This window comes from Megalops cyprinoides, chromosome 7 (assembly GCF_013368585.1).
Source record: "Megalops cyprinoides isolate fMegCyp1 chromosome 7, fMegCyp1.pri, whole genome shotgun sequence".
Classification (NCBI taxonomy): Eukaryota; Metazoa; Chordata; class Actinopteri; order Elopiformes; family Megalopidae; genus Megalops; species Megalops cyprinoides.
The window spans coordinates 15,842,207-15,865,208 of record NC_050589.1 but is presented as its reverse complement, the minus strand read 5'-3'; the positions used below and the strand labels follow the sequence as shown (position 1 = coordinate 15,865,208).

Genomic DNA, 23,002 nt, shown 5'->3' with positions numbered 1-23,002 from the left:
CACAGAAACTACGTATTGAAAATGGGGTTTATTTTTTATTTCTCTTTTGGTTTTAAATAGCAATTATATTCCACAAACGTATATACAATTTAATTTACATACACAAATTGATAACAATTGAATTCCTTTTCATTCCCCCATTTGGATTCCTTCCCAACCTTAAATAACATAACAGAAACATAAAGGCAATCAGTTGGGAAGTTACATTTGTCTCTAAATCACCAACCATTGTAAGCACAGTCCCGAAAAAAGAACAACAAACGTGAAGTTTGGTTAAAAAGCGAAACAAGAAACCAACAAAAGAACAACACCCATAAACCACTCAATGGAGGCGGGTGGAATGTAAAAACAGTAAACAGCAAGGACCAGGCATAACCATATACAAATTAATGGATCCATCTGAAGAAAAAACAACTCCCCACCCATGGTGACTTCCCACAACTTTTTCACCCAGAAAGACACAACCATGACAAACGATGGAACAGACCCAAAAGCAAAACATCAGTCACATTGCATATTATTAGATTATTCCGTTTCTGCATCACTCTTCCCTGAACAAACATGCAGCCGTGTTCTGTCAGCAAATAGAGAGGACGTCTTTAACCCCAGAGGTTGTTCATTAAGCGCTAACAATCTCAAATTGACCCATTTATTTTAATGAGGGCAAATAAATGAGGCAGCTCACAGAAGTTGAGGAATGTTAAGACATCTTAAAGATGCGAAATTATGTATTACCAAACCAGACAGTGATATTGAATTATGCTGAATTCTGACATGGCCTCACTATTTTTAAGAGGCAGTAAATTAACAAGATTTTAACGTAAATATGTTCCAAAATGTGACCAAGGACCACGCGCAGGGATCTCTCTCACTCAAAGGACACACTATACATCTGAAAACCCATTATATGGGTGCCACAACAAGCAAAACCAAAACCTCTGCTGCCCCTTTTCCACTGCAGAGGTAGAACCCAATCAGAGTGAGCTGAAACAACAGCTGGCTGACCTGGTATAGTGCGACTGCTTTTCCAGTTGTACACATTCCACGTGTTGTACCAATTATTGGATGAAAATTGATTTTTTCTTTCAATCAATATTATTACATTTTATAGACGTCAATGACATTTCACAATATTACAATCCATAAGTTGGACCTTGAGGGCACAACAGAAAAAAAATGGAGTGCCAAAAAAAAAAAAAAAAATCAGCATTGTCTAATGTGATGTATCATTTCAGCCGCATTTGTTAAAATCTATTTTTTATTTCCATAGTTCAAAAATGGTCACAGGAAATGATTTCAAAGTATTACATGTTTATAATGGCTGACTCAATGAAAACAATAACTGAAGACAACTATGTAAATTGACAACCTGTGGTTTTTGAAGTAGCAATAGAGTATCTGGTACCGTATGTCTCAAATGTAAAACTGCAAGTCCTCGTGAGCAGACTGGTTAACAAAAGTCCAAATCCAATAGTCCAAAGTCATGCTGCAGTAGAAACTGTTACCCCTCCACTACAGTTAAAAACACAGTTAAAAGCAAAATATACATACTGTACAAGGAAAAAAATACACATAGAATTACACTCTGCATTCCCTGCATATCAAACACCACATTATCCCCCCTTCATTTCCCTTCATCCTTTGTGCTTGGTATCTTGAATTCAATATTATTTCAGCTCCAAAGCTGATGAAACAAACAAAAAATAGGTAGTCCACATTGTTGCAGTAAGAAAGACTAAGACCAAGAGAGAATTGCATTGATAAATCTGTTTTGTTCTTCCCAAATCCATGCCAAAGTCAGATTACTTTGTACTGCTTCAGGTGCTGGTTCTGGTGTGAAGAAGAATCTGGGTCGCAGATCTCGGGTCTGGCACCCTCAGCTGGCAAACTGCTGGTAAAACGCCAGCTTGACCCTCTCGATATGGTGGCACAGCTTGATGGCTGGACCCAGCTTCAGCCCCATGCACTCCTGGACTGTGGGCAGGGTGAGCAGCAGCAAGGCCTGACCGTCAATCTCCTGACAACACAAGCACGCGGTCGAGGACAGTCAGAGATACAGCAAATGGCAATGATATTACAGTTATGGAGAAGGATCCTTGATTAAAATTCCAAAAACACATTTCTGTATGGATAAGTCTTTGTGGGCTTTACTCTTAAAAGTCATCAGTGTGTGTGCTGTTTTCGTGTACTGAACACTGTGTCATGGTACGTCCAGGATCTGTCTTAACACACAGCCCTTTCTTCAATTGCATAAGGGATCTTAAATCTGTCTCAGTTTAAACGTGTGAATATTTACAGGCCACCAGGGCCCTGTAACATTCTAGCAGAATTCAGAGGTTTTTTTCCATTCAAAACTAACAACTGATACAGACAGAGCATTGATTTTCAGAGATTTTAACATTCATACTGTCAGGGAAAATGATCCTGTTAAACAGGCTTTTCAACCCACACAGCAAACACAGCTAACAACAGAGACAAAACAGATCAGAGCACAGCAGAAATGGCCTGAATACCTGAGTCAAAGCTCAGAGCTTTCTTTATTTTTAGCCGAACAATCCGAAGTCGAATTTTATTTTTACTTTGCAATTAATCTAATAAATCCACCTCTAAGATGTTACAGCAGGAAAAGGCTAAATCGAGTTGCAGAGCATTTGTTACAGAGCGCTGAAATTAAGGAATGATTTCCTTTTTCACATGTGTGAGGCAGACATTCTCTCTGTGTTTGTATCCAGATCAAAAACCCATCTCTTTAAACTTACATTATGGTCAGGAACCTTTCTCCCTGCAGTGTGTACTTTTTACCCAAAGCTATGTTACCACAGTTCAGGTGCTGCCAACATTTCCTTATATAATGGTCTGAATTACAGCACTACACAGCTCTCACCCCTGCAATGAATCACTTACTACATTGGGGCCCCGAGTACAAGTTTTCTTCTCTCTCACCCTTTCTTCACAGGTTTACCCCTTTGGCAGATGCTATCAAGATACTACATACACTTTGAAATCTACTTAGATCCATTCAACAAAAATCAATCATCACAGAGGCCCTGTGTTACACTGGGTCTGCCTTCTTCTGTTGTAACTGTTAACAGATACTGGGAACTGTGTGGCTGCTGCAATTTATTGTCCTCACAAGTTAATGTAATCTTCTTATCTTCCAAAATGGGCAAATGAGTTGGTCATGAAAATTTTTTATTGGTTGCAAGTAATGTTTGAGGGTAATGTTTGTTTTCCCACAGGAGCAAACCATTCATATCTTTTTTAGCGTTTCTTTATGCTTTTCCCTTTTTCACCCAATTTTGGAATCGGCAGTCGTATTACATTAAGATTGTGCCGTCGCAGCCCACATACTTGCACAGGAGTGCTGAGACGAGGCAAATACTGCAAATCCAACCATGCACTTAGACGCAGTCAGGGGCTATTTTTCTCACCGCAACTCCCACAGTGCACCACACCAGGACAGATGGCATTTGGAGATTCATCCCCACTAATGCTATTGAAGGACTTCATGCACCTCACAAACCATTAGAGGGTGCCATAGAGGGTGGAACGAAGTTAATTTGTTCCGCCATTATGGGCTCCCAGGTACTGTCGGCAGATGACACAGCCCATAGGGCTGAACCCCAAGTAATGAATATCTTACTATTTGTCCCTGTATGGTCTTCCATGTACCACCACCTCAGACCGATCACATCTCACTGAGTCTACCGTCATCACTCAAGGTGATTTCTGCTCCGTAGCTAAATAACCATTGCTATTTTACATCTGTATGTCAGTGCAGCACTCTGTTACTAAACCATTGTTGAGAGAGCTGAATCAAATCAGATGTGACTTTGATTGATACCTGGTCCAGGAATATGCGTGCCAGCGGGGAGCAGTCGGTGGTTCTGATGAAGCGCACCACGTCCGCCACGCTCCACTCCAGGGGGCTGCTGTCCAGGAGCAGCTTCTCCGGCGCGTCCACCCGCGGGCTCTGCAACCACAACCACACAACCACCGCAGGTCAAAGCAGGAACGACTTGCACAGTCACGCACGCAGCAGACACTGTTGCATACACGCAGCCTTGCATTTACACCCCAGCCGCTAAAGACTCACACACCCATGTTATGCGTATGCACATCAGATGTAGTATAGTCTCAGACATATTAGTGCTGTGTGTGTGTGTGTGTCACCTTTGGTGAAGGAGGGTGATTCTCGTTGTCGGAACAGGAGGGGGAGTGGGCCTTGCGGCGCCGCCGGCGGGGTCGGGGGGCCGTCTCAGTGGGGGTGGGCGAGGGGGGCTGAGACTTCCTCTCTGAGTGCTCGGAGTCATCCAGCAGCTCGTCCTGAGGCTCTGAGCCCGAATCCTCACTCAGAGAATCTTCTTCATCGAGGTCTTCCTCCTCGCCACTGCCCTGGGGGGACAAGGTGGGGCAAATGAGGAACAGGGAAAAGAGTTGGGAACACTGCGATCTCTGACAGCAACGGGTCTAAGAGGCAGCAGTCTAGCTGTGTGATTTCATTCCTATGTCAGACACGAGTCTGTCTGAACGTCAGCCTGTCAGAGTCTCTAGTCTCTCTTGCCAGTCTGTCTGCCTGCCTACCTGTGGAGAGCCAGCAGGAGTGTTGTCCAGTGAGGCCGATCGCTTCTTTTTGTGGACAAAGAAGTGCTTCCTCCTCTTCCTCCTCTTGCCTGCCCTCTTAACCCCACCCTCAAGGTTGGTATGGCCCCCTGGTGGCCGTCCAATCCGTTTACTCTTCTTTTTGCCGTAATAATGAGCTGCAGAACAAACACACGTATTATCAATTTGAAGGTACCATGCTCACAGTCACAAATTGACGGCAAATTATCATTCAGTTGCTCGTAACAGTTCTCACAACTGTTTTGCAAAGTGAAAACAAATGAATGAGACATTGAGAGAGAGGCAATAGTCAACACCACTGACTTAAAGTAAAATTTGTTTTTGTGGGGAGAAGAAACAGAAAAAGGCAGAGACAGACATGCAATGTGGTACTGACTGTATTTGGTCTTCGTGAGCACGGAGCAGTTCTCAGAGCAGCGCTCCAGAACCATCCGTGGCCCAAACAGGTTGGGGCAGCACTCCAGCCTGATGCAGGTCTTCCTGCAGAAATCTGCCACTCGGTCCGCCGTGCGCACAATCTCCACCGTGGCCCGATAGCTCTTCCCCTTGTACCTGCGAGTCAAGGAAGACAGAGGCTTGTCTCAACACTTTTGCGTTATGAGGCCTTCTCCGGCACACTGCAGTATTTATAGCTATAGAGCTGTATGCATATGTGGCCCTCTCCAGCTCACTGCAGTGGACTCAGTCTGCCTTGAGGGTCTCCCCTTGACCCTGTGTGTGTGTATATCTACAGGGCTGTACGCATGGTCAGCCATCCCCAGTACACTGTGGTGGACTCACTTTGCTTTGAGGGTCTCCCCTTGACCCTGCCAGCGCGCCTCCTCATCCAGCTGCAGCTCTCGCAGTACTCGGCTGGGCTTGTAGGCCGCATTGATCAGGAGCGTCAGCACCTGCAGCAGGCGAGAGGGAGGGAGGGAGGGAGGGAGGACAGAGAGGTAGGGAGAGGGAGTAAGAGGGAGGGGGAGCAGAGGAGGGGAGCAGAGGAGGGGAGAGAGGGAAAGAGAACAGAGATAAAGAGGGGGGGGGGGAAGGAGGGGAAAAGAAAAGGGCAGATTTGAAGTGGGAGACAGGCAGAAAGAGAGAGGTGAGGGACCGAGGGAAGAGACAGAGGAGTGAGTTTTTCTACGCCACATTTCACTCAGCAGATGCTCCTCTGCAGAGCAACTTACACAGCTTGCTTATCACCTATTCATACGGCTGGATATTCACCAGAGTAATTCAGGCTAAGCGTCTCGCTCAAGGGTGCAACACAACAAAAGTGCCCCGCCTGGGGACCCAACCAGCAACCCTTGCTTTATGAGCCCTGCTTCTTATCACGATGCCACACTGCTGACTCCGGCACAATCCACGCTGCATACCCCAGCTCAGCCTCGCCCTCACCTCCTTCAGCACCAGCACACAGTTGCCAGGCCCGACACACTGTGGCAGCTCGGCGATGCGGCCCTTGTTGAGGTACGGCCCTGAGAAGCAGCGGTGGTTGAAGTAGATTTTGGGGCAACAGTACTTCCCATTGGTCTGTCCTACTGGCAAAAAAACCCGAAAACAGAAACACAGGGATGGTGTAAGCACAAAAGATGGTAACCAGGCGGGCACCAGAGAAGAGGAATTTTTTTTTGTTTCACCAAACATTTCATCACACCAAGAATTATGTAAACATCGCAGTGCATTAATCAAAATTGCCAAAGCCACAGAGGGTAATACAATTTGTGCATCCAAATGGATGTTTCCACAGACACTCACCGCTGTCTGATTGGCTGCTCTCCTGCTGCTTCAGTGTCTCTGGGGGCGTGGCTCTGGGTGGAGCTCTTCTAAAGGATTAATCACACAGGTAAGAAGGAAGCCACCATCCAAAATTAAACAATGTTCCACTTACAAATATGATATATCCATTAGACAGATAATGCAAACAGAAATACAAAAATGACATTTTATTTGATATAGAGCAATAATAAACACAAAACCCAGTGCAAAAATGCATTTATCTTAACCTGCACACTGCATCCGTGCCTTTTGGATGAAGCCATACAATTTATACAAATTTGCATTATGCATAATCACATTAAAATTATCATAATTGATTGTTAATTTACATATTCTCTTTGAATTTACATATTTTGTCAAAAACTGCATATCCACACAGAATTATCAATTTGGGACTCACTGGCTCACTCAGTGGTGACAATATCTAGATCAGCATAAAATGCTGTAAGACATGCAAGCAAGAATGCCTGCTGCTAGCTTTGCCAAACTCGTGAAGCCAATTTGTGTGAGAACCAGAACAAATGCTGTGTGCATTCACAATATGCAATATTTATACATGTAATTTACAGGACAAATTTCAGACCATTTTTTCAGTGCTGCAAGGACTTAAGTGGTGGAAGTACTTTACTACTGCGAGGATTTCTTGAGAAATGTCTCGTCTATCTTGAATGAATTCTCATGCCCTGAAGATCCCTTACTAAAATATGGCTGCTGTGTGCCTGTTAATAATTGCCATGATTTTAAAAGAAATTCTCACAAGATGATCATTTATAAGTTGTCCCTGCAATTGTCTGCTGTCATTGTGCTAGCCCAATAAAGCACAGCATTTAAGCTTAAATAATAAAATACTTGAATTTCTCTTGGGTCTCTGGTCTGGAATGCGCTGGCTGAAACTGTATTGTCATTTTCTTGGTAATGATAGCGCACTGAAACCCGGAGCCACACTTGGCACAGACACTGCTCAGTGCAGATAACATGTCCCCCAAACCAAAGCTTGCCTCTGACAGTTCATTTATGACTGCTCCTATTGCTGTATTGTGCTTCCACATCAGAGCAGTGCAGCCCTCAGCTCTGCTCAGCTGGGTACACTTTGCAATTAACTACAACCCTCTATGTAATTCAATATCCATTGGCAATTGTGGTGGTGCCAGCTTGCCAAAGCAGGATACCCTCTCTGCTGCAGGAAAAAATAATGGACTATAAATTGCATCAGCATATACAGTGCATACTTATTTTGTGAATCATAACACAAACTCTGTGCGTCTGAAGTTATGCAGGTCCATTTTTGAGTTTTCACTTGGCAAATGTTTTCTTTAGCTGCCGAATTTGTTCCCCACGCCACAGTGAAAATCATTTTTGATCCAAGGCAGACACGTAATGGTGAGTTCCTAGTGGCATGCCTTTCCAATTAAATAACACATTTCAAATTCACCAAAAGGATTAATTGTAGCTACAGGGATTCATGTGAAAAGAAATCCTCACAGCGACAAGTGCACAATAAGTGAATTTCTAACAAAAACAGCCCTCAACGCTTCTGTCCTGACGGTTTTCCCTTCAGAAGCGTGTCTTTGTGCATTGTTAGCAGGTGAACAAACCAAGGTTGCAGCACTGATTAAAAACAAAAGAAGAAAAGCAAACGGTGGTTACTCTCGCCTTTGAAAATACTTACTGCTTTTCTGGCTGCACCACCGCCACACGCCTCTGCTTCTGAACTGCAAAGACAAGGGGCATTTTGACGTCAGTGACTACGACTTTCTTCAAGGTCTCCCGACTGGAGAGAGGCTAACCGGGCCTGGCGCAGAAGTCATTCTGTCTTTCAACATCAATTGTGAACAGCGGGAGAACCCATTACTAAAATGGCAATACACAGCAGGCCTACTCATCTCCGGTCTTAGAGAGGCAAAGTGCCGTTTTACAGCTCTTTTCGACCCGCCAGCACCACATTCTGTTCAATCAAGACCAATTTTGAGTTCAATCAGATGTTTAAGTACCCAGTTGGTGCTAATGTCTGCGGATACTGTGACCCTCCAGTATCAGGGTTGAGTAGCCCCTCAGTACAGGGACAATCTGCAGGTTGCAATGTTCTTGAGGGCGGCGTGGGACAGAAAGGTCGTACTCTCCATATCCCTGAAAAAGAGTACATCTCCCCCCTGGCCACTGACCTCTGGGCTTGGAGGGATGCTGGAGGGTGTAGCCGTTGGTCTCACACCAGCTAACTGGGAAGATATCCATTGAGTCAACATGGACTATCACCTCCGGGATGGACTGCTTCACTCCTGGAGGATAAGACACAAACAGGCAGAGACCCGTTATGGCCCAGCAAGCAGACACCCATTATCACCCAACAATCAGAGATCCACTATGACCCAAAAGGCAAAGACCCATTATGAACCAACAATCAGAGACCTGTTATGACCCAACAGGCAGAAACCCCTTATGATAAATGAATGTCCTGAATGGCATTAGTATGTGGCAATATTGCTGTATTTACTATCAACTTCTACATTCCTCCAGCTACAAATTCAGAGACCCCACAGTCCAGGTACGGTGTGTAAAGGTTTGGGAGCAGGCTGCTTTCACTGCCTGCCGCTGCTCTCACCTTCCAGACGGAGCCAGATGTGCTGTCCTCTGACCTTTGTGACTGTTGCCACATGGATGTGCTCAGGGGAAAGGGAGTTCACAGCCTCCAGCTTCATGGACTCCAGGAAATCATGATCACACTGCTCCTGAGAGAGAGAGAGCACAACTCTGAGTCAGAGCGTACTGGCATAAGGTCAGTCCTACGGATTAGTGTTAAATCAGTAAAATACAGGATAAACACTCATTATTTTTAATGTCCACATGATGCCTTAATTGGATTGAAAAAATTGAAATTTTGAAAAACATGGATTAACAATGGAGTGATGTACTAATCAATGGATACATTTCTTAGAATTGACTAAGAGCCAAAACTGAAACTCTGAACGATGTCTCTATAAGAAGTCACAGAACAACAGTGTCCTCTCTCCACTGATGATCCATGAAAACACAGCCCTGAGTTCCAAATCTAGGTCTCATCAAATTCACTTATCTGTTGATAAACTAATCCTGAACACATCAATCAGTGTTCAGAGGAGCTGAAAATATCAATGGAAAGACAGCGTGATGCTGTGTTAAATCTTACAAGAGTCAGCCACTAATCAGCAGGCGAGACAACCTCTGTGTCGGTTAATCTGTAAAGGGAGAGTGCTTGTCAATTACGCAGAGCGTGCCTGAGACGGTGACCCGAAGCACGCCGCACTGGTGCTGTCAGACAGTCTGTCTGTTCATCTGTCTCAGTGTCTGACTCACCGTAGGGAAACAGTGCTGGGGCGCCGCCTCTGCTCCACACTGTTTCAGATAATCTGCCCAGTCAAAGTCCTGGCCCTCGTATCCTGCGGACACAAACAACACGCGCGCACACATCGCCATCACTTCCCAGTAAATTTCACCAATACAGAGGTGCTGCTTGCTGCAGTAGCAGTTCTTAGGTATATGTAGCAGGCACGTTAAAATGTGGGAACCATTTACATGGAAGCAAATTCTAATGTTTTAGCACGAGCAACAAGGCTATATAACAAGACAGTATTGTGTACAATGCAAAGAGCACTACACTTTACTTTAAGGGGGCATACCAGGAAAATGAGTAATGAAAATCCTGCCGCTGCTAAGGAACTATAGACTGTGCATTCAGTCCTCAGCAGGTGCTATCCATAAAGCTGATAGACATTTGAAATGCATTTTTTATGATACCGGTGGATGCGTTTTAGGGGGTGATGGGCAGGCACTTGGTATGTGTGGAAGCGGCCCGGGAAGTTCACCTGGAGGGGGGCTGAGCTGCACTCCGTTTTTGAGGCTCCACTGAACAGGCAGGATCCCTGCGCTGTCACGGTGACACAGGAAGGAGGGGCCTCCTCCTGCCCCCCCCTTACCCCCCCGCAAGTCATCCATTTCCACCAGAAAGTACTGGTCGCTGAAGACCTAGATACAACATGTACAGGACTTAGAGAAACACATCACATCCAGTGCTTCTGCAGTAATGGATTAAAGTATACCTCGGCAGACTTCACACAGTTGCCTGTTACCTTGGTGACTGTGGCAGGACTGATGGAGAAGGGGGAGGCAGGGTCCACAGCCTCCAGCTTCATCCCCACAGTGAAGCAGTGGGCAGAGATGGCTGGTTTGTCCTGAACACAGACGTAAACAGACACAAATACATCTCCATCAGGCCTGGTCAACCATGGGCATGCTGTGATCCTTTAAAAAGCTTTGCTCAGAGTGATGGAGAAGACCAGGAGACAGAGAAACAGCATGTAAGAGCTGCCCTTCAGAAGGACTCATTGAGGTGGTTTGACTATGGTGGCCTGGAAAGAGATGCTCGAGGGAAGAATCTATGGGGAGAGGCAGGAACTGGGAAAGGGACAGAAAGTAGAAAAGGATTTAAAAATCATTGGGTCAAATGCAGAGGAAGCCCCTGATGGACACTGTGATGCAAGAGCCTTCAAGTCACCCAGCCTCCCGTGCAGGGAGCTGCGTGTTCATCTCTGGAGCGCTGCACTGGGCCTGGCAGACAGACCTGGGCAGGTGGGGCGCAGTAGCCAATAGGTAGGCCTGTCTGGGGGGGATGTTTACCTTGAAGAGCTCCTCGGTGATGGCTCCATCTTGAGGCGGGGCGCCGATTCTCTGCCGAATCTCGTCCCACTCTGCCTCGCCGCGCAGGCTCCGCAGCACTGTAAAGCACCGTGCAGGGGGTACAGGGGCACACATTCAGCACAGGGGATGCACCATACTGTACGCCAAACACACACGTATGCACAAAAATATGCATTCCAAAACATGCAAGCTGTCAAAAGGAGAACGAGTGCTAGAGACACAAGTGTTTCTCAAAAAGTCAGTTACTCTCATCTTTACTATTGTTATATAATACAATATGTGGAGGGCTTTGTGTCAATTCTATGGTAAGGTATTACACTACAGGATTGAAGATAGTGCATTCCATTAATTTAATCCAAATCTCACACAATCATTGTTATATTACCAACATATTTTCTCCTTTCAGTGTTGCCACTTACAGACAAAAAAAGCACTTCATGTACGTGGCTTTCCAAATTGAATTGAATCAGCATGATTGATAGCAAAAATAGGTCCTAATAGCTTTGCTTCTGAATTGGTTGTCTTTGAAATGGTGTGAGGCACATAGAACTTTGAATTATAACTAAAGCATAACGATAATACTAAAACCACCACTCTGACAGAGCCACAGCACAGCAGCAATGAGGACAGTGAGGACATTCTGTTTAGTGGTTATCTGAAGTGTACGCCAGCCACTGACCAGCAGGGGGAGCAAGCGTGCAGCCATGCTCTCGTGCCCAGCCAGGAGGGTGCAAGAGGGGGTGCAGGTAGAAGACCCAACGCCTGGCATGCGTTTGGGGGAGCCCCTTGGTGCCAGCGTAGCACAGACACAGACGCCCGCCCACGTTCTCCTCGATCGCAGCCACCCAGGCCACCCCCGGGTCCTCACTGTCCTGCAGCTCAACGGTCGAACCTGGGGCCAGCAGGTCCAGCGGGTTCTTCCCTCGGTGGGGCTGAGAGAGGAAGAACGAAAGTGTGAGTCTGAGTGCACTGACGATCATTTGGAATATGACAGCTTCTGTAAATCAACGTACAAATGAGAAGAGCACCGTTATAATGTTCAAAATGTAAAGCATGTAAAATGAATGTATGTGAAGTGCATCTGAAGTGCATCTGAAATGCATCCTTGTATCCTTCTAATAATGCACAAGAATACATTATACTGCATATATTTTAGGTTTTGAAAGTTTTATCATATAATTAATCATTACTTGGATCAAAATGCTTGTTAATTAAAAAGGGAAAAATCCAGATTTCTTTTCTCTCATCAATATTCTTGAAGGAGAATCTTGGGACCCTGCATAACATAACAGATGAGTCATTGATATTTCTGAGTTTTCAAGCCTGAAGGACTGCATTCAGATCAATTTGCAGAACTTGCCTTTCATACAGCAGAACCAAAGCGTAAAGCAGACATACGTATGTGCAAAAACTAGTTGTTCTTTAGCATCACAGGACTTCAGTGCTTCCCCCCTGCACACCTCTGTCTCTGCATGTAATTACTCCCTCTCACTCACCCCCTCCAGCAGGTGGGCAGGTGCACTGCAGGACTCTGACAGGGCTTTCTCCAGGAGGGCTTCCCAGTTCTCATGCTTCTCCCGGACACCTACAAGGAGGGGCAACAGGGTAAGAGAGTCACAAAGACAAACGCACACACACACCCCATCAACAGTCTTTTGCAAACCCATGGTTTGTAGATGTTCTCTCTCTCCCTGGGTAAATATCTGAACTAGAATTGTAGCACCCACTTGTTGAACAGCACCCATAAAACTGGCAAGAACCTGTCCGTTACTGAGCCGTGGTTTCTACAGCTGTGATAGAGTGGATTTATGAACAGAGGAGACGCAGGCAAATTCCAAGGGTGCATGGAATGTGGAACGTGCATGTTGCGAACTGTGAGTCCAGTGCACCAGTGCTTCCACCTGCAGGTCAGTACTGGTACTACTCCTGCTTTCACCATTGGCAGTTGTGAAAACCATTAAGAGTGTTCTGAAAGCGTAGCACTCGTTAACAGACACAGTGGTGCTACAGTGTGTCTCCACCTCCCTCCCCCCTGCTCACCTTCGGGTGGTCTCATTAGTCGGCCTTGCTGCCGGCTCCAGCCGACGGGGTGCAGATCCGCGGTCATGATGTCGCACCAGAAGTCGGCGCGGCGATCGTCGTGGTAGCCCTCATAGCGCAGGAGCAGCAGCTGGCCGCAGGTGGTGATAATCGAGGCAAGCCAGTACCCGCCATCTGGCTCTCCCCGCACAAACACCTCCAGCTTCATCCCCGGGGTGAGGCCAGTCTGCAGGCTCAGGTCCACCTGGGGGGATGGTGGGGGTGATACTGCTCAATCAGCACTGTGGCTGTATGGGGTACAGCCTGGGAGACCCACAGGTTCACACCTCCAGGACTCACTGCGCCACACAGCTCTAGCTATAAACGGTTTCTCCAACCAACTCTCAGCTTACCGCACTTCCAGTGTCTTACAATGGAAGGTCATCGTTACAGCTAACTGAAATTTATCTAACATTATGACGAATCTTGTCATCTGATGAGCTTGTAAGTCGCTGAGGAAAATAATGACCTTGAGTTGTTGCTGAATGCATGGGTAACTGTGTCAAAAATATAGATGCATCCTCCCCAAACCAGAGAACCTGTAAACAGAACATTTGGGGAAGCAGGACTCACATGTTTGAAGGCGTGGTGGGGTACAGCCAGCACCCCATTCTCCTCCAGGTATTCATCCCAGTTGAAGTCAGACTCATCCTGCCCAGAGCCTCCATCTGAAACGCACACATCTCCTCACTGATCCGTACACACCCCAAGAGCAGTAACACTTACACTCCCAACTCATGTAATATTACTGCTCATTTATGCACTCAGAACTAAGCCTTTGCCCCACAGCTAAAGGTCAAGAATACTACAAACACTACAGCTCACCCTACATCTCTAGCCAATAACTACACTGCCGTTTCAGTTCAGAGCAGTTCAGTTCTATTTAATCAGTGATTCTAGGGCTGGCACCTCATGCTTCTACCATCTATTGGGTGGAAGGTTGGAAGGGTGGGCTTGTTGGGGCTCAACAAGTCACTGACCTCTTTGTGGACTGACTTACTAATTCCACAACATCAGTTGCTTATGGATTACTCATTATGCACTGCATCAACCATGACCAGATACACCAGACATGTGCAGAGAACATCACAACAGTTCAGACATTAAAGTTAAAAAGTCAGCCCTCCACCACAGGAATGCAATTCTGTGTTTGATATCACAGATAACAGAAAGAGGAGAAATTGAATCCTTCCTGACTCACCGGAGTCCAGTGGCTCACGGTTCATTTTGGCACCCCCTGGTGGCCACGTCCTACTGCTGCGGGCTCAGCGTCAGACCCTCTCCCTCATACACTCGCAAGCGTGGCCTGCTGAGAGAGCAGAGAATACAGGAGGGAGGAAGACAGAGACAAAGTTTTAAACCATCACCTCAACAGTTTTCTTAAATTCATTTATTCACATAACTACCTTATATACTCTTTTTAGATGCCTTGTGCAACTTGTACAGTTGTTACTTGTGAGTTGTACTTTCGACTGAGCTCTGTGCTTTTTGTGGTAAATGTGACCGCGCTTTCGCAGATCAGAATGTGTCTCTGTCAGAGAGAGGACAGAGAGGAGAGAGAGAGAGAGAGAGAGAAGCTGTGAAGCTAGCTGTGACACTGGAGTTGATAAAATGATACACATACTCATAAATCCATGAGAGCCCATCCGCACTGAAGCAGTCGCGTCTGTCTATCCCTCACATTCCCTCCATCTGCCTTTCCCCCGTTTTCCTCTTTCCCATTGTGTTCTGTCTGACAGCATTAGCTTGGTACCTGGGAGCAGATATGCCTGACGTTCAAGGGCAACTTGTCTCTCTGCTCTTTCAGACTCACTTCAACGGAGACTTAATCCTCTAAACTGAACGAGCGACCTGCCGTAACCCTGCAAAACTTAAAAAGTGCAGCATTACGGGAGGCTCGCTACACCTGCGCGAAGCGTTTGATTTGGGGACCGGCCAAGCAGCCGGGACGGTGACAGCGGTGCAGATGATGCCGGAGATAAGGGAGGCTCCCTCTAGCCAAATGCCATGCACGCACACTCTCTCCTCCTCCCCTGTCACAGCTGATCAGGGCTGAGTCCATCTCTGGCAGGATTAGAGCCCTGCTTAGGGCCTGGGATATCCAGGCCTTTCTTTGCTCCTGTAACTCCCGGCCGCACGCTCCGGCAACCGCTCCTCACTTAATTCGACACCACAGCCCGGATCACCGCGACGCGCACGGGCGCCAGCGCGCTCTGTGACTCAGTCGCACCTCGATCCTCTGTGCGCCGCGGGAGAAGACTGCCAGAGAGCGCAGCCTCCGTTTCCTCCTCTTTCTGCTTGATTCTGCACTCCCCGGTTCCCGAACGGGCGCTAGTTAGCTCTGCGCCCTGCACTCGCAGTCATTAAACGTGTGCTCAGTTCTACAATTTCTATTTCAGGGGTCTACACCTCTGCCGCATAATGTGGCAGAGGTGTCAAACAAAGATCTTCCGCTTTTCAAAGCCTCTCTACCTAAGTGCCGCAGCTCCACCGTGTCTATTTGATGTCATCTCCCTTCAATGGGACTGAGAATAGATTGGAAAAAAAAAACCATAGAAATCAAACCAAAAAGAGCTGAAAATTCTCAGGCTCTCTCTGAGGGTTTAATACTGAGAGGAACACAGTATGGAGAGAGACAGTGCCGAAATACAGAGCGGAGAGACGAACGCGGCACAGAGAGAAACGCAGAGCTGGAGAAGAGACAGGAGCGAGACACGGAGAGGGAGAGAATAGAGAGGACCACAGTGCGGCGTCACTCAGTGAAGCTGAAGGGCCTTGTGGCTGTTGAGTCCCTGGCCGACGGGTACTGTGGAGAGTGATGTCAGCACAGAAACAAAAAAACAAAGTGACAGCCTTTCTCCTGCCCGCAGTGCCCGTGACCAGCAGGTCAAAGTTTGTCAAAACAGACTTCTTTTACCACATCAGTCACACTCCCACTCATTCCCACCCTCTGTCATTTTTTTTATCTGGAACTGAAGAGACAGATACTATGTTTTACCCCTTAAAAGCCCCTTAAGGGCTTGAACAATCTTTTTTTTTTTATTTCATACAATTTGGAAAACAAAACAAACTGCAGGAAATGCAAGCTGCAAACAACAAAAAGATGCAACAGGTGTGCAATCCCAGTGGGAACCAGGGGACTCAATGGAAACAGCGCACAGAGTGTGCACACTCACACACACACACACGCACACGCACAAAACACCCCGATGAAGGGGCCACATGGCGCGTATGGTTGGTATTCATGGAGAAACCTGGACCCTAAGTGCCCTACTCTCCAATCACTTTCTGAAAGGCTATTAGTGAGTCAGTGAACAAAGGAACTACAGAGGAATACAGAAAGAGGGAGTAACCGAGAGAGAGGGGGAGAGAAGGAGAGAGGGAACGAAGGATAGAGAAAAAAGGGAAAGGGAGAGAGCTGGTGGACAGAGGACCAAGGCTAAGATTGGAAGGGGGGGGTGTGTTTTGATGTGGGGGTCTAATTAAAATGTGTAAGAGTGCGTGGGAGTCCCATCAACTACTGGCAGCGAGCGAGGAGGACAGGATTAGGCAGGAGGCTCTCCCTCCCAGACCCTCCACTCGCATTCCCGTACTTCCTGCTCAATACAGCCCTCCAGGGGGCTTTGTGCAACCCCTTAAAACAACCAAACCAGAGGGGCACAACCCTCCCCCTCATATAAAAAGAGAGGGGACGCAAGAATTCTGACTGGGAAGGGCAATTTGCAACAAAGAGTCCTCAGTGCCAACACACACACTCACTCTTATTTCTGTCTATATGGGGGCAAAGTTATGCCTAATGATTAATATCTGCAACGCCTGAGTGCTTTGCAGCACATAATGAAACAAATATAAATGATGCAAAAATCAAAGAGCTTGCTTCCCTGTCGATTTTCTCTCTTTATTGGGAACGAATACAACAAGATCCTAATGCTGGAACAACGCCCGGCAGCCGGGCTGATACATTCTACCATGACGTCGGGAATATTGACTTACTCACACGCACCATTTCTCAGGGAGACTCCTTGCATCCCTCTCTCTGTCCTGGTGTAGCTCATTCAATCGCCGTCTCTTTTGCCTCAAAAGTCAGGCGCTGATCGATCAAGACCTGTCCCCTGTACCCACACATTCACCACAATCTATGACAACCGCACACAGCCACAATAGGCTTATAAAAGCAGATGAAAACAAATCAAAGATGATGCACAGACGCACAACAGTCAAGGTCAAACCATAGCTTTAAGACAAGGATGAGGACCTCACTCTGCCCTCACATACATACACACACATACACACAAGCACACACACTCTGCCTGTCCATTCAGACAGCCTGTCAAGCGGCCTTTGTGAGCACTGATATCTTTATTAATATTGAAATGAGCGTCAGGCAGTTCAGCCGTGGCGGCTTCTCATTCACTCTGCCCTTTTCTCCACAATCAGTCAGGATAAGGAACAGCAACACATCCACAAAAAAAAAAAAAAAGTTTCTTTGTCCTGGACTTCAGACCCTGCCAGGCACTCTCCTGAGCACAACAAAGGCGTGTCATTAGCAACGGCCATTCTATCACATTCAAAAAATCAATTTGTCTGATTCACCAGTTTCTTACTGAATGGCACGGCTTCATGTTCAACTGAAATTTTAATTGTGGATACAGTATCAATCTATTGTATTGTTTTAGTCTTTCAATTCTGAAGGCCACTGCAGCACTGGTTATGAGAAAAGGGACAAACTACAGGTTAATCATGGAATAATATAAAACACATTTCAAACCCCTTGCAGAACTGAAACATAAATACTGCCTCATTCATTATGGGATGCAATCTCATGAGGAGGATTAGAGTTCAGTTCTTGGAAAAGAGTAAAACAGGAAAAGCCTTATTTCTTCAGTTAGGGTGGGCTCCAGATAGCCATGAAGGCTTAATTTTGCCAAGCCTCAAAGTGATGGTTTAAGGTGCCTCTCATTTTTGAGAAAAGGTATTAACAATGTTAGAACTTGTGGACCAGTTCTGGGTGTTCCAGCTTTGTCTGAAGAGTGAGGAATGCCAACATTCCTTTGGGATCTTTGACTTGCACATGTGGGAAAGGGGAACATTAAAGCAATGTGATAATAATAGTCTTCAATCAAAGGGGGGGCGGGCAGAGCTACGTTCGTGTGAAAATTAACTTTGTCTCTGACTATAGAGGCCAACAAACTGTAGGAACTGCAGTTCCTGATGCATCACCAACTTGTGAAGCTGAACACACCTTGTCCTTTACACAGGATTTTCCCTCTTCAGTATGCAATGTTACCCATAATGAGAGGGTTAAGGGATATCAGCTGGGCACTGATTGGTGCTCCTAAACCAAACCTTTGGTGTGAGGCCCAGCCCAAACATACCAGGTCAAAGTGACCAGTCAAATGAACTGAAAATAATGGGAAAATGTAGACACCAATGCCTTTATGTACAACACACCTGTCAGCATTGTGTTTTCAGACATAAATGAAAAAAAATTACATGATCTATACTTAAATGGAACTCATTAAAATGAGGCAGAACTGGCTGCACTGCAGCAGAATGGAGTAGAGAAGATTGTGTACACTGCGCTGAAGAGTCAGCTCACTCAAGGCACAGGATGGAAAGTCATGGAACTTACAGGAAAGGGCAGCCCAGCCGTTATCACGAGACCTGACTGGAGGGACCTCACTTTCACTTTCACCCTCCTTTTCTCAGCGCAAAAATTCCAGGGAATCTTCAGCACATTACATTACAAAAGCTACGCGAACAACCTCCCTCTATTGGCAAGATGTATACCTCTCTCATAGACACAAGTAACTAATTCTTTGTATCTCACCTAAAGTAAACACACAGCAAAACATTCTTCTATCCAAACAAAATTTAATGGAACATATTAGGTTACCAATATCTTTAATATAATAATATTATTTCCAGTAAATCCATCACAACAAAATCAAACTTAAAGGTACACATTACCCAAACATAAAGTGCAGTCACATTATTGTATATTACACTGTCTTCTTATAAAAAGATTTTTCATGTCACTTGAACAAATACTGCTATGAATGGGATTAGAAATCCAGACCTATCTGGATTATTGATATACTATCAATAACAGTACAGTTACTATCATTTTACAGATAATATCTGACAATTACATGTATAAATAGAAAAAAAGCATATAATTTATGCATTGTACATCTGAACAGAAACAGCTCCATTGTTTTAATAAAAAAATTATGTTGGGGGACACTATCGTGAAACATACATTTATTTTCTGTATTGCCGTCGGGGTTTTAATCTATATTAAACTGATTTTCTCGAACTCTACTACCATGGAATATTAAATTTTCCATCTGACCAACGGAATTCCTGTAGCTTGTGTTTGTCGCGCGTCTCGTATTTGCGGCGTTTAACTTTCAACGTTCGCAACGATGCCGCATTTCACTCCTGCACTTTGCTCACAACAGTTTATGATCTGACAACCCGCCAGAGCCTAGCGCTAACAGACAGGTGTTCGTCCTATCCGTGCTGGCTGGCGAAGTCCTCAACGGGCCTCTACTGCTCTACAACCTTATCCCCAATAGAATAGTTTAAGCCTCAAGTTATCACTGGATTGTATAAAATTCGACAATATATACAGGGAAAAAAACTACATCTGAAACATTGCTGCATGGATGGTGTGATTTTATCACACAAACAACTTTGAGCTGCAAGTTGCAACTAACAGTAGGCTATCTATTCCGGCGGATAACTATGTCATGAATAAAACTATTCTTTGTGGTATCGCCGTACTCTGACCTAGTGTTGAGATCGAGTCAGAACCAGGTCATATGTATTTGTTTAGCTTGCTAGCCACCTTGCTACCCACCCTCATGTGCTGACCACGGTCTCGTGCGACACCACTGGGATAGGGGGAGGAGAAAAACCCTTCTTTCCTTTTTAACCATCTTCAGGACCTCATCAAAAATGTACCAAGCTAGCTAGCTAACTTGTTCAGATAAATAAAGAAACAAAGTAACACCTTATGCCGCCATTTTACAACTACTAAATTACATTTGCTAAAGTTAGCCCTGTAAAGTTAGCTAGCCAACCAGCTAGCGAAGCCCATGATGGGTGTTTGTAGAAACCCAAGTGTCGTAGCAATTTGGAAATACGTCGAAGTTAAAGATGGATATACATAAACAGGATTATGCCTTGATAGCTGTCTGCGCGGGCAGCACTGTACACTTCATTCACAAAAACCTTCAAACGTATAGCTATGCATTTAATTCCGTAGATAAAAGGTTCGTGGGCACCATAAAAAGAATTCAGAAAGATCAAGTATATCGATTAGGAGTTAGAGTTATAGCTGGGTTCAGCCTTGATTTCGAGCAGAAGCTTCCAGTCGTTGATGACTGATGACACAACATTCTCGCAGTGTCTGTATATTCGGCGATGGCCACTTGATTTTAGCGTTATACATTATCTGACATCAGCGTCAATCGTTCAACTTTAACACCTCAAAAAATATCAAAACAAAAGGCATCGAATGATGAAAAGAAAAAACTATAAATGATTTTTTTGCAAACACATTGCCACACGTTTTCCATGCACGCCAGTTTGTGCAACGCATTTAGAGAACTGTCCCTGTCGAGCGCGGCTGAGAAGCTGCCTCAGTTGATCGTGCTCAGTTAGCGCTTGTGACCAAGTTACTGAAACGTCAGAGCTGTGCTTTAGCAATAGGGGCGCTTGCACTCTATTGAGCACAAACCGGGTTTTTTAGGAATGGGAAAAAAGACGTAGGAGCCACCAAAATGCACGAAATCGCGTTCGCCCGTTAGCGCAGGATGCACTCTACTGAAGTAATTAGTCCCCAAATGCGTGTCTCACCTGTTCTGAGTTTTTCCAAGTCGATTTCAGATGCTGTGTCTCCGTCCGCCTCACCGTTCACTGCCTCATTCCAATATGGCACAGTCTGTCACTGCGCATGCCCAGCCGCCTAAATACACATCGACTTTCTCAAACTGGGGCTGCCAAAACCACACTCAGCTTCGCGCGCTGGAATAGGACTTCGTCACGTTCAGTTACGCACAATATTTAAGAGCAAATCAGTAAGCCACATTTTAACAAAGGAAGAAAGATATCCGCTGCGATTAATGGTGCATAGAGCTTGTTGTGAAACAAATAATCTTCGTTTGAAACACCGTTTATGATGAAAACACACATTAAGCACATTGACCCACTCAGACGCCTTCAAGGATAAACCATTAATCATTCAACTAACGTTACGTTTAATATGGGAATGTATTTTTGAATACCATTAATTTCATGTAGTTTCGTCAGAATAACATTTTATTGTGAAAATGGATCATTGATGCAGTACTCAATATAAAGCATACAAACGGGATTTGTTCCTATTCTTTCGGGATGTTTTGTTTGTTACCATTCTGAGAATAATTAATCATATTCACAACTAAATTTATTTCAATTTCTTCCTAAAGAACATCATCCTCGATAGAAACGCATATCTTTTATATACCAATGAACATTGTTTGGGAGCGTCGTGTAATAGCTTAATTGTCTATTTTTGCCCGTCACCTCCCAGGAGTAGGTGCCTGCGTGACTATTAATCATATTCTTGTTTTTACGTCACGGAAGAATTCATGAGATATGACAATAACGCACAGAATTGTCATATCTCATGATATCGTTACACCTACATCATTCGTTTGTTACACGGTGATAGTAAATGTATGTTAATGTTATGCAATTTATCCCCGTTTAAAGTCACAATGGGTTTTTTTGTTTTCGAATACTGTATAATCAACCAAACATACGCGCAAATTAAGGGCATTCATAAACGGTTGAATAGTCTGAAAGCCTAAATGCGGGCTGACAATTGATTATAGCACGTGTTTGTTAAGACAAAACTCTTCTTTCATTTTCACTATTGTGGCTCTTGCAGTTTGTTCTCTTTTCCAGAACCTTCCCAAAGATTATGGTGTGGCTGCACAGTTTAACTGTGCTTCAATGTTAAAGACAGTGCTGCGCAATTTAGACGGAAACCAAACTGTAGATGCTCAATAATCAATAAACGGGCTATGCCCAGTTTCATTAAAAGAATTTCTCTGCGCTATCAGCATCTACGTCCTGCATTCTACAGCAGTTTCGTTAGCATTTCTTGCCCTTCGAAACAATGCGACCACGACGGAAAAAATGTGCTTTTAACCACCACGCGAGTAGGCTGTGATATAAAATAGAACGGGTCAAAACCTAAGCCAAAGCAGGTGGACCACTTAGTATAGTCTTAGTACCAATACAACAAGTAAAAGTAAAATAATCAATTACAAACACCTAATAACGCACCGCAATTGCGCGCATACGCGTGCAGTAGTAGGCTATGAATACCAAACATTACAAGTACATTCAGATGTCCCAATTTAGGTAACTGAAATGATCAGACATTTTAGCCAACGAGACACGTATCCAAGGAAACATATCCAAGGGCTGCCTAGTTTATAATAGCCCACATATGGGTACTCAGTAATCAGCTGTTTTGATATTTGCGAAATAGCTTTTGAAATATGACTAAAACATCTAGCAAGTATTAAGAAAATTTAAAATTTCTATTGAATGTTGCGTTTCCCCTTCTTGTAAACTAATATGCTGCTTCTGAGTCAGAAAAAAACATTGCTGTTCATCAATTAACATTCAAGAGAACATCATTTCTTAAACGCATTTCCAAATGAACGTTTAACCAATTGTCTTTCCCTCTCATGTTCACACACATTACTTCGAAGATGTTAGATAACAAAACTTTAAAGCAGACCAGATATGTAGTAATGATGACTAGTGATGTAAGTAATTATATATATATATATATATATATATA

The 23,002-nt window shown here is 44.9% G+C and overlaps 1 protein-coding gene across 1 annotated transcript; it reads right to left on the bottom strand.

Annotated features, from left to right (window-relative positions):
* Nucleotides 1-1,317: 1,317 nt before the first annotated feature.
* LOC118781015 (scm-like with four MBT domains protein 1) lies at nucleotides 1,318-21,071 on the bottom strand. The gene is made up of 21 exons (XM_036533849.1): nucleotides 21,001-21,071; nucleotides 14,336-14,443; nucleotides 13,708-13,802; nucleotides 13,096-13,339; nucleotides 12,552-12,640; nucleotides 11,735-11,987; nucleotides 11,035-11,132; nucleotides 10,488-10,589; nucleotides 10,224-10,383; nucleotides 9,715-9,797; nucleotides 8,984-9,110; nucleotides 8,547-8,660; nucleotides 8,054-8,096; nucleotides 6,364-6,431; nucleotides 6,004-6,143; nucleotides 5,404-5,513; nucleotides 5,000-5,175; nucleotides 4,585-4,760; nucleotides 4,174-4,395; nucleotides 3,845-3,973; nucleotides 1,318-2,017 (listed from the first exon to the last, which is right to left on the bottom strand). The coding sequence occupies exons 2-21, from the start codon at nucleotides 14,358-14,360 to the stop codon at nucleotides 1,877-1,879; spliced, it is 2,595 nt and encodes an 864-aa protein (XP_036389742.1). The 5' UTR covers nucleotides 14,361-14,443; nucleotides 21,001-21,071; the 3' UTR covers nucleotides 1,318-1,876.
* Nucleotides 21,072-23,002: the final 1,931 nt, after the last annotated feature.